We start from the raw sequence: 12,143 nt of genomic DNA on the forward strand, positions 1-12,143 counted from the left end.
GGGTTGGTCCATGATCATCATGGTGGGAAGCAGTCAGGCATGACACTGGAACCGTAGCTGAGAGCTTTACGTCCTGATCTGCTGTGAAACCTCAAAGCTCACCTCCAGTGACACACCTCCTCCAGCAAAGCTGTACCTCCTAATCCTTCCAGAACAAGAGCCTGTGGGCCTGTTGTCATTGAAACCACCATACCCCTCCTTGCAAATACATATTTTGTTTAGATATGACTTGTATACTATTCCCTTTTGTTTTGCATCATAAAACCTGGTAGTTTCAGCATATTGTAAAGCTGAACTCTAGGACATTTCCATTTCATCGCCTTGAAAAGTACAACAGTTTCCATTAATGCTCTCCCCCCTCCCCCTTTCCTCCCGTTTTAAGCTCCTGGCAACCATTTGTTTATTTTCTGTAATATGAATTTTCTTAATCTGAATAGGCCATACAAAATATTTCAAGGTTGTTTTCTACTATTCTTTATTATTTGTAAATTGTTTATAAAATAACATGTAAGACTTTATAATATTAATTTTTCTGGATACATTTGTAAGTAAAGTTGTGGTAATTGGTTCATAGTTTGACCATATCAAGGATTTGAATAAAGATTATGGATCAGTACATGATCTTATTGTAACTTACGACTATCAAAACATTTTTTTGGTCTAACTCACAGAGATCTGCCTCCCGAGTGCTGGGATTAAAGGTGTGCACCACCACACCCAGCTTGACTATCAAAATATTAAAGTGTGTTTGTTAGAAATCAACATGGTGTGTTGCTCAGAATAATCTCCTTGTCAGCATGCTTGGAAAGATCAGAAGCAATATAGATATGACTAAAGTAAAATTTGAAAATATCTCAGCTACTACTAAATCAAGTAGAAGGAACAAATGACCTAATTTAGGATACATAAATTTCAAAACACCTGTGTATTCAAAACATTCACATATATTTTCACTGTTAGTAGAGCACATATGAGGCCCTGATCTCAGTCCCATAAAAGCAGCCTCCCCATTCAATAGTTAAGCTAAAATACATTCATATAATTATGAACATATGAAGATTTCCTACAATTTTGAAATAGGTGAAAACAAATAGAAACTGTCCAGCTGAAAAGTAAATTACCTAAAATGAAAACTTCATTGACCTGGCACATTGGAGATAGCAGAAGAGAGTAAGTTGGTGAATCAGGACTGTCTAAAAATCAGAAATGTGTCCCAAACCAATTTTTAAAAACTCCAGTAAAAACCTTCAGAAATAAAAAGAGAAGCAGAGAAACCCATAGTCACTGGCAGTGAATGTAATGGGTTTCTGAGCAGGTTAATTGAGTAACGAGGCAGAAAAGCAGCTAAGGCTCAGAGCCACACCTTCCAGGTCAGGAGTGATTTCTTGTCTAGTGCATATGGGGATGCTCACGAAGGTAAGCCACATCATAAACCAAATTTTAGTAGGTCTTTAAATGGGAACACTTTCAGATGAACAAGCAAGAAAATGAAATGAAATTTATTTTTTAAAAATATCTCTGGTCAAAACAAAATGACAGAAAATTTTGGAAAAATACTTTGGACTAGGTGATAGTAGAACTGACCATTTTGAGGATTAGTCAATGCAATATTTTGAAAGAAGTTTATAGCTGTAAGTGCTTTTATAAGTATTTCTGTAAGTGTTCTAAGGTTTACTGTAATAGACAATTAATATCATTTATTTCTTTATCTTTAGGGTTCTTACTGGGCAATAGACACCAATCCGAAGGAGGATACACTGCCTACTCGGCCAAAGAAGAGGGCACGATCTGTAGAACGGGTAAAGCTCATTATCATGATTCATGAGTGTTGAGCATATCAGAAATGTAGACTCTTAACAGTTCGTTTCCAGTAGAGGAGGTGTAACCACAAGCAAAGTAAGATTTCGTTTTGTAGTGTTACGTATTTTCAAAGCACTTTTCAGACCCATTTTGTTTGAGCTGCACAGTTTGAGCAAGGGGAAGCAATTTAGGAATTGCTTGAAGGTTTTGCTCTGTTAGGACACACCTGCTATGTGAGACTCACACTCCAGGCATCTGCACTTCAGTCTGCTAGTTTTGCTCTGCACCTCCAGCACTGAGGATTGATCATTTAAATAGCAGCCATGTCACAGATGCTCTTCTGGTTATTTCAGATTGTCTTCATTGTCTTCATAGTGCTTTCCTCTGCTTTCACCCATATGGTGGTTGCTTTGTATATAATAAGACCGTGTGCCTGTGTTGATAGGAATCTATGGTTAAAGCTAATTTCTAAGAATGAATGAGAAAAAGACCTTTGGTTGATATTTCACTTATGTATAATAATATGCATAGTCAACACTTCAGCTGCCATCACATGTTGACTGCACCTCAGTTTTCCTCACCTTTTACAGTTGCAACATTGCAGCTAAACATCTATATACATCCTCTCTTGCTGTGGGGCTCACTTCAGGTGGGCACTACTTACTAAAGCTTTTCCATGTGTTTGCATTTGTGGTGTTGCAGAATTTTTATAAGTTCTTTTATAAAATCACACATACTTTATATTAATTTTTTCCTATATTGTCTTTTTTATTGTACATCCCCTTAAAGAGAAATAAACAAACTTCGTATCTCTAACAAAAGTATTTTACACACCTAAAATGGATATTAGATAGTTTCAGTGTAAATCAGGATGAAAAGATTGTAATGTGAAGAAAACTGAGTAACTGTGTGGGGAAATACATTTGACACATGGCTGCCTGCTGCTGGTAAAGGAATATAATTTCTAAGCCTCAAAGACACGGACGAAGGGGACACAGATGGGGACAGACACGCACGCACGCACGCACGCACGCACGCACGCACGCACGCACGCACACTGTCCAGGACAGTCAACACTACACAAGGTTGATGGTAGAGAAGCAGGTACTTTTGAATGTGCAGTTAAGACTTCGTACTTGGTAATTCAATTTTCTACTATGTGCTTTTTAATTTTCACTTTAAGATTAAAGTGGAAAAATTTCAAAAACAAGACATTCACATGGATGACATTTTCTCAGTACTGCTGATGCTTATTTTGGCCCAAGCTGTCTGTTGGTTGGCAGTGTTGGAAAGGAACCTAATGGGAGGAGATGAGCTGAGAGTAGGATACATGTGATTAGGGGGACACCTGCTTAATAAGTATTCTGAAAGAGCGTTCTGTAACATCATCATAGCTTCCTGCCCTGATACATTGATGTTTTCATCTGGAAATAGCCTTGGGGGCTGGTTGTAAAGTATTTTAGAGGGTTTTGTAGTATATATTGCTTTTATTAGAATACTATTTGTTTTAAATAACCATTGTATTTTATTTAAGGAAACACCTTAGATCATGTTCTGTTTTAGGAACATTTGTGAATCTAAAGTATCTTAATTTAGTTTATCACAGAACAGTAAAATTAGGAACAAAGACAGGTTACATTATGAAGTTGTGATCCATCATTCTTTTAAGTTAGGAAAACTTACTTTAAATTGCTACCTTATGATTTAAGATATGTAGCTTTTGCCAGGTGCAGTGGCGCACACCTGTGGTCTCAGCACTCAGGGAGGCAAAGGCAGGTGGATCCCTGAGCTCCAGGCTTAAGGCAAGAACTGGAAGGTGGACAGATAATTAGAAAAGGGGCAATCTTTCTTTCTTTAAATCACTTCATTTTATTTATTATTTTGCTTGAATGTATAGAAAGTCGGGGCACACAAGTGTGTGTGTGTGTGTGTGTGTGTGTGTGTGTGTGTGTGTGTGTGTTTGTAGATCAGAGGACAACTTTTGGGATTTACTCTGTCTTTCCGCTACACTGCTACAGAGTCCAGGGTTGAGTCAGGTCATCAGGTTTGTGTGGCAAGTACTTTTTCTTTGATGTGCCATCATCCCCTTGGTCCAAGAGGACATTCGTCTGTGGTTAGTCTGTATCTGGCTATGTTTTTAAGATTGTTGTCATGTTATTGTGACTCAGTGTCTCAGTTGAGTCTGAGAAAGAGTAAGGATGTGTTTGATGGAAAGGTAAACTGAGCAAAGGAGGGAATATAACCTATATTTCTCCTTAGAAATGCAACAGATATTTAGGTTGTATAAGAATACCTGCTGTGCACTATTTTCAGAGATAATGCATGTTGCCTCCTTTGTGTAATAGTAAATAACACCTCCTAGGGGATTTAAAGCAGAGAAGTCCCTGTACACAGCAGAAGATTTTGTGTACATGAAACTTAGCACCTGGGTAGGATTTTGTTGTTTTTACACCATTTATGGATAGTTTGTGTACAGCTAATTGTGTAAAGTTTTATTACTTGAATGCTTTCATATCTGTACTACTTGTGAAATTATTACAAGTTTTGTTAAATGAACATTTTCATTATTTCCAAAAATTTTTCTACTCAGGCTGCCACTAATCTGGGGAAAAAAATCTATCTTAACATTTATTCCAACACATGAAAGTGTTGTAGTTCTGCAAATATTAGGTATTCTCCTGTCAGGCGAGATTTTAGTTTTCAGCATAAAGGACATGAATATTTCTAGCTAGACTTACTCCTGGATATTTTGTTTCCTGGTACTATTATAAACTGAGTTTTAAACATTTTCAGTTGCCTTTGCAAGCATATAAAATTGATCTTTGTTGTTATTGTTGTTGTTATTGTTGTTAACCTATCCTATGATCTTGTTAGTTGTAATTACCATTTTTAGAAGACCTGGAATACACTGAATAATTACATGATCTACAAATTCTGACAGTTTTCCTTTCCTTCCAATTCTTTTTCTTTCCTCTACTGTGTTGGAAGTTACTGCATTTGTAAGCCACACTGAGTCTTGCTCTTTTGTTCCTATTTGACATTTGCTGCTTTTTTATTGGAGCATTTTTTTTTTAAACATTTGATTCCTTTGGTTAGTATAAATCTATAGTATGTTTTTGTTTGAAACTTTTTTTTTTGAGTTTAGATGTATTTTAGTGTTCTGTGCTAATTTATCTATTGACTTTTTAACTATACCTGCTTATATGTTTCTATTTAAAGAAACAATAATTTCACATTCATGCTCTATGTACTATTGACTTTTTCATGTAGGCATCTTTGCTACTTTTCTTACCAGGATTCTCCCCCGTTGTAATATTGTCGGTATACATTGACAATTCTTACAAAGACAGTGTTATACTTTTTGCATGGATTTTAAAACCTACAAGGAAAATAATAGTCTTCTATATCATCTTCTGTTTCTGCTGCTTTAATGTCTACCTCGAAGTCCCAACTTTTCTCAATACTATAATTTTCCTTTGGGCAAAAGAACTTTTAGGCATATCTTTTACCAACAAATTCGCTTATTTCCTCCCTCTCTGAAAGGAATGCCCTTTTCTTATTTTAATTACATAACTGCGTGTATGTGTGCAGGGGGTGGGGTGGGATACATGCTTGCTTTGTAGCCTAGGCAGACTTCAAGCTTACAAGTCCTTGCATCAGCCTCCCAGACACTGGGATTAACATTATCACCTCACACCCAGAGCATTGCTTTCTTGAATACTTACATTAATAAAACAGTATGGATTGGCTTATGTTTGTTGGCTGGAGTTTTTAGATTTTTCACTGTGATACTGTCATTTCTGTTGAGAAACCTACAAATCATTTTCCTATTAATGTTCCTCTGTATGTAATATATTCTTTTTCTTTGGGTGCTTTCTGTGCTTATTTTCCAGAATCAATTAGATGTATCTAAGTAAGATTTTCTTTTCCCTTTGAGTTTGTCCTTATCATGGTTCACTGAGATGCTCAAATTTTCAGATTGTCTTTTGCTAAATTTCCAACTGTTAAATCATTAATTAATTTCTTTGCATTTTTTTCTGTCCCTTATTCTATATTCTTCTCAAAATCACACCAACTAGTTATTTCTTAATTGTATTGATTCATGGTGTTTACAGTGGTATTTTCATGTGTACATTGGTCATGAGTTGCTAGTGCATGAGTTGATTGAGCCTTCTACTTGAGATTGAAAAAGCAATTTAAGGAAGAGTTTGTTTTAGTTTCCACATATGAGAGTAAACATTATACCTGTCTTTCTCCTGCCTTATTTCACTTAACATGATGTCCTTCATTTTCTGCAGATAAGATTTCATTCTTCATGATTAAAAGATTTTGTATATGTATAAATATATACATGCATATATGCACACTTAAATGCATATTGTATTTATCCACAATTGCTGATGGCCATCTCTTAGCTATTAGAATAGCTCTGATGAATATGGACAAATAATAGTGTATTGACTTCATTGTTACATACTCAGTGAGAGCTGAGTGATGTGGCTCTGAATTTAATTTTGAAAATTGTTTTCAGATTATTGTTGTTGTTGTTGCTATTTTGGATTTTTTCAAGTCGGGGTTTCTCTGTGTAGCCTTGCTGTTCTGGACTTGGTTTTATAGACCAGGCTGGCCTGGAACTCACGGAGATCTGCTTGCCTCTGCCTCCCTGAGTGTTGGGATTACAGGTGTGCACCACTGTGCCTGGATGATTTATTTATTTTGTTTTAATATGCACGAGTGTTCTGCCTGCATGTATGTCTGTGCACCACATGCATGCCTGGGACCTAGACCTACAGACAACAGTTGTAAACTGCCATGTGTGTACTGGAAGCCATACCTGGGCCCTATGGAAGGACAGCAACTGCTCTGAATGTCTGAGTCAACTCTATAGCTCCTGATTTTCATTTTTGAGGAAACTTCATTCTGATTCTTGTATTGGCTTTATTCATCTTGTTGCTGCCTATATAAGCATTCTTTTGTTATTATATCTTAACAGCATTTGTTGTTTTCTGTGGTTTAGTAAGTAGCATTCTGAGAGGTATCGCTTTATACCTTTACTTAGAAATTTTTCGTGTCTAATCATAATTCAGCCATTGTTTTTATATATTCTTTTTGTTTTGTGTTGCGTTTTTTGAGACAGGGTATCTCTGTGCACTCTAACTGGGCTGGAGCTTGCTATGTAGACCTTGAGTTCACAGAGATCTTCCTGCCTCTGCCTCCCAAATGCTGAAATTAAAGGCATAAACCACCACATGTGGTTTTTTTTTTCATGAATTCTTTTGAAAAGTGTATTTTTAGAACATTTACCACCTTTTAATTGGACTAATTGTTTAGATATTTACTCTCATAAGATGAAAAGCGGGCAGATACTTTTCCAGTTGTGTGGATGTCTCATCATTCTATTCTGCTTGCTATGCAGAAAGAAGCCTTTTAGTTTGGTGTGATTCATTTCTTAATTATTGTGTTTTCTGTGCTTCTATAGTCCTATCCAGAAAATCATTAGCTGTGCCAATATCTTGCAACATTTTCCCTATGATTTTCTTCTACAATTTTCAGTTTTAGGTCTTACATTAAGGCCTTTGACCCATTCTGGGTTGATGTTTGTTGGTCTTCAGTTTCAGTGTTCTGCATATGGACAGCAACTTCCCCTGGTACCATTTATTAAAGGAGCTGTACTTGGTCTGGTGTGCTTGGGCACCTTTGCTTAGACCTGGGTAGCTGTATGTCCTGGTTTGAATTCTGTTGCTTTGAGAAAGACCATGACCAAAAGCAACTTGCAGAGGAAAGGATTTATGAAGTTTACATATCCCCATGACAGCCCATTAGTGAAGGAAGCCAAGGCAGGAACTCAAGCAGAAACCATGGAAGGAGGGATGCTGCTCCTTGGCTTGTTCTCTGTGTCTTGCTTTGGTGGTTTTTTTTATGGAACTGGGGACCACATGCCCAGTGGGCTGGACTCTTTCATCAGTCGTTAATTAAAAAAAAAAAAAAATATGCACACAGGTGTACCTGCAGGTCAGTCTGATTGGGGAAATTTTATCAACAAGTTTTTTTTCTTCCCAGATGACCCTCATTTATATCAAGCTGATGGGAAAAAAAAATTAGCCAGCACACTGAAGATGGTTGAATTGTCTGTTCTGGTCCATTGTACCAAATGTCTGTTTTTATATTGGTACTGTGCTGTTTTGTTTCTTTGGCTCTGTTATATGTAATGAAATCAGGTGTTGTGCTTTCTCTGCCTTTGCTCTTTTTGTTCAGAATTGCTTTGTTTAGAGTTGCATTTGTGTGTTTGTTTTCATATGAGTTTTTAAGTTTGGTTTTTCCCCCTGGTTCTGTGAAGAATGCTATTTTGTATTTTGATGAGTCTTGCATTGAATTTATAGTTACATTGGGTAGTGTGGACATTTTAACAGTGTTCTTACTTATTCAGGCAACAGGACTTTCTGCCTCTTGTATTTCCTTCAGTTTCTTTCTAAAGTACTTGGTAATTTTCATTGTAAAATTTTTTCTGTCTGGGCATGGTGGCACACAAATCCGAGCACTTGGAAGGCAGAGATAGGCAGATCTCGGAGTTTGAGGCCAGCCTGGTCTACAAAGAGTCCAGACCAACCAAGGCTACACAGAGAAACCCTGTCTTGAAAAACAAAACAATAACAACAACAAATCATCTTGATTGGCTTGATTAACAGATTGTAGGGGGTGGGGGCTATTAAGAATTGGATTGCTTTTCATGAGTTCATGTAAATTCATTATTGGAGTATAGAACAGCTACTGGTTCTTAATATATTTTTGTATCCTGTATTTATAAAGAGTACTTATCTGTTCTAATATTTTAGTGAAGTCTGATTAGATCCTTTGAGACTCACAGCTTTCTGAAGCTCTCTGCTTTCTCTGGTTTTTGTTTGTTGTTCAGGTTATATTGTTCCTATTGATGAACCTTTCTGTTTACTAATTCTTTTCTTCTTTCTTTTCCATTCTTACATAAAGCCTATCCTACTGATTATTTTTCTCCCACAAGTAGTAGTAGTCTAGTTTTTTATTTTTATGTTTTTATTTCTTTGCTGAGCTTTTTCTTATTTTTGTAAAAAAAAAAAATGTGTTTTTCATAAGCATCTTAATAGTTCATTCCAGCATCTTAATCTTAGATGGGCATCTATAGATCTTTTCTTTTCTTTTTTTTTTTTTTTTTTCCATAGTGTTGGTTTCTTGTTGCTTTGGGAGGTAGGATGGATCCTGGACAAGTTACTGTTTTTAAATGATGCTATTAGTTCCAAGTGGGAGCTTTAAAGAGTTGGTGCAGGGCCCACTGATGGCAGTGGCAGCGTGTGTCTTTAATCCAAGCACTTGGAAAGTAGAGGCAGGTAGATCTCTATAAATTCAAGGCCAGCCTGGTCTCTAGATCAAGTTCCAAGACAGCCAAGGCTATACAGAGAAACCTTGTCTGGAAAAACAAAACAAAAGTCTGTGTTCTGTCAAGGCTTGTAAGGGTGAGATTTTTTTTTTTTTTGCCAGAGACACTGCCACCATGGTCACGAATTATTCATATTTGCCTTTCTTATGATTTTAACACTGAGGTTGAATTTTTGAGACACACAACACTGTTTCAATGCAGACACCATTGTGAAGTGTTTTGGAGATTCATGGTTAGTGGTGCATAGGGCATATTATTTAGGGTATTGTTTTGTCACTTTTATGTACAAGCAGTAATACTGCTACTATAATAGGGAGGCTTAAACTAGAGATACTTATTTCTCTTTCAGGTGAAGACAGAGATATAGACGGAATCAGAAGGATACATGGTCCTGTTGCATTCAGTCATTTAGATGTCCAGACTTCCTAATTTTGTTTTTCCAGGGCTTCTCAGTTACTGCCTAACTCAGCTTTCAGGCTAAACAAGACTTTCCCACCATATGTATACATTCCCATGCATAGTGTGAAGGCGAGAGATTACAGGCAACCAAGCTCTTTTCAAAGAAATGCTGCAGAAGTTGCATGTATTACTCAACATTGCATTGACCATGACATAGTCACATGGCCACTGCTAACTCTAGATAAGTCTGGGAATGGTAGTTTCTGGCCTGCAGCTACGAGTAGATAACTGTTGCTGAAAGGAGAAGTGGGGAAGGTTGTTAGAGGCCAGCTCCACCCTACACTGCCCTGTCATGAGACTCACTGAAGTGTAAAGGAGTAGCCGTACCAGCTGACTTGGTAGGAATAGGTCAGTAGCATGCCAGAGTACAGTAAGAATGTAGAAGGGGTTTTAGTAACTACTTATTTTCATATTAAAAAAAAAAAAGCACAAAACTGGATATTGGAGAATTTGATAAAATCCCTTCAAACTGTATCAAATTGTTGGATATATGAGCTAATGATTGTTTATTTTGTTCTTGTATTTTAGGCCTCAACTCCATATAGCATAGATTCAGATTCTTTGGGAATGGAGTGTATTATTTCGGGAAGTGCCTCTCCAACTCTGGCAATCAACACTGTGACTAACAAAGTAATTCCACTTTTTAAACATTTTTAAATGTCCTTGAGTAATATATTTAGTTTGCTTTTATAATGGCAGTAGTTATGTATGGTGAAGTTCAAAGGTGATATAAATTTGTTCACTCTATATGTGACAGCTTGAAGCTTGGCTCTAGAATGTTTTGAAGTGTTGCACACATGCCAGGTCTGGTGGGGCTGTCCTGCAACTACAGCCACACAGGAAATTGGCAGGAGGATCACAACTTAAGGGTCTGCCTGGGCATCAGAGGGAGATCAAAGCTTCCCTGGACAACTTAGTTAGACTTTGACTTAAAAAAAATATGGGCTGGCAAGATAACTCAGTAGATAAAGGTGCTCCCTGCCAAACCTGAGGCCTTGAGTTCCGTTCTGTAGAAGGAGAAAACTGATTCCTTCAAGTTGTTTTCTGACTTTCATGGGCTCACCTGATTTCCCACTACATACCCTAAATAAGTAAATATAATAGTTTTTAAGGAGCTATAAATACATAGCTCAGTGTTTTCCTAGCATGTGTGAGACTTGGGTACAGTCCCTAGTAGTGCCCACTCCCAGTAATGATGATAATAAATTAAAACAATTAGAAGAAAATACTTGTTGGGAAAAATTGGAAGGTGCTACTGAGAACTTATGTGCTAATTTAAATTTTTGACTCTGCCACTTCCACTTTCTGAGCTAGTATTTTCATTTATAAAATTGTTTGAAAGTTTTTCCAAATATGTAGCTGAAGAAAAAAAATTGTCAAATTTTATGTAATTTCTCTGTCTTACTTTCCTTTCTTGCTGATTTTATAAAGTACCCTGACAAGTAACTTGAGGGAGAAAGGATTTACCTTGGCTTACAATCCAAGAGTACAGTCAGTCAGTCATGGCAGTTAAATCAGGGCTACAGAGTGATGAGTTGGTTTCTCCATTTTATGTGGCCCAGGATCTGCACCCAGGGACTGGTCCTGCTCACAGTTAAGTCGGCTCATCTAATGCGGACAGTCACTCACAAGTGTAGTCAGGCCCCATCTCCCAGGTGACTCTAGATCCTGTCAGGTTGACAGTGTAGTCGGCACAGGAGTCAGCAATCCATTAAAAAAAGCACTTTGCATAATTCTAAAAACCTTAGAGAGTCCATTGTAATGGTGATCAGCCAGTTTTGTGATATTCAAGAATAGAAATAGACCCAGAAGTCCCATTTGACAGTCTGCTGTACTTTTGGTGATGCTGGCAGGTAGGTACACACGGTGGAGTGCAGATGCCTCCTCTTTACAAGACAGTCTGTGTCCTACGGACCACAGGAGTCTTGAAGCTGTGCATCTGTTATTCACGCTCCCACGCTGCACCCCTCTTTCACCTGGTCCCCGTAGCTTTTGCCCTCTTTTCTTTCAAGTCTGTGTCTGCACTGTTTTGCTTTTCACGCCCCCATTTTTCTCATGCATATATGTAAGGACAGATGTATATATCATTCCATCTATGAGGTCTATTTGTAGAAAGGCAAAGATTGTCAAGAACTTATTCACGGCATAATCAGAGTTCAATTTTGAAAGGACACAGGCACTGGAGCTATAATTTTTCTTCCCACATGGCAGTCTCTGGAGTAATCACTGTCACTTAGCGGGAGGAAGTGTTTGCTATGTTTCCTGGTGGTGGTTGAGTTCTGTAAAGTCCTGACAGTTTGGTTACTCATCTTTGTGAATTGGGCCTAGACTTCTGTTGTATATCTAAATAGCATCTCTAGTGATGGACAGCTAAATGGAACAATTTCTGATGCTTTTGCATTAGTCTAAGTGATGGTAAGGGCCTAACCATGGCTAGCTAAAGCTGTAATAATCCAGGAAGCAGCAGTGTTAGGAC

General features: G+C 37.5%; 1 protein-coding gene across 2 annotated transcripts in view; it reads left to right on the plus strand.

Moving 5' to 3' along the window:
• Window positions 1-12,143, plus strand: part of Foxj3 (forkhead box J3) — a 93,412-nt gene that overhangs the window by 61,218 nt on the left and 20,051 nt on the right. Inside the window, exons 5-6 of one of the 2 annotated variants that reach the window (XM_051171843.1) lie at window positions 1,716-1,799; window positions 10,196-10,297. In XM_051171843.1, the coding sequence (XP_051027800.1) occupies window positions 1,716-1,799; window positions 10,196-10,297 (186 nt within the window). The remainder of the gene's footprint in view (window positions 1-1,715; window positions 1,800-10,195; window positions 10,298-12,143) is intronic. The other variant, XM_051171844.1, reaches the window with a different exon arrangement.

The sequence above is a fragment of the Acomys russatus genome, chromosome 29, assembly GCF_903995435.1.
Source record: "Acomys russatus chromosome 29, mAcoRus1.1, whole genome shotgun sequence".
NCBI classification, from domain to species: Eukaryota; Metazoa; Chordata; class Mammalia; order Rodentia; family Muridae; genus Acomys; species Acomys russatus.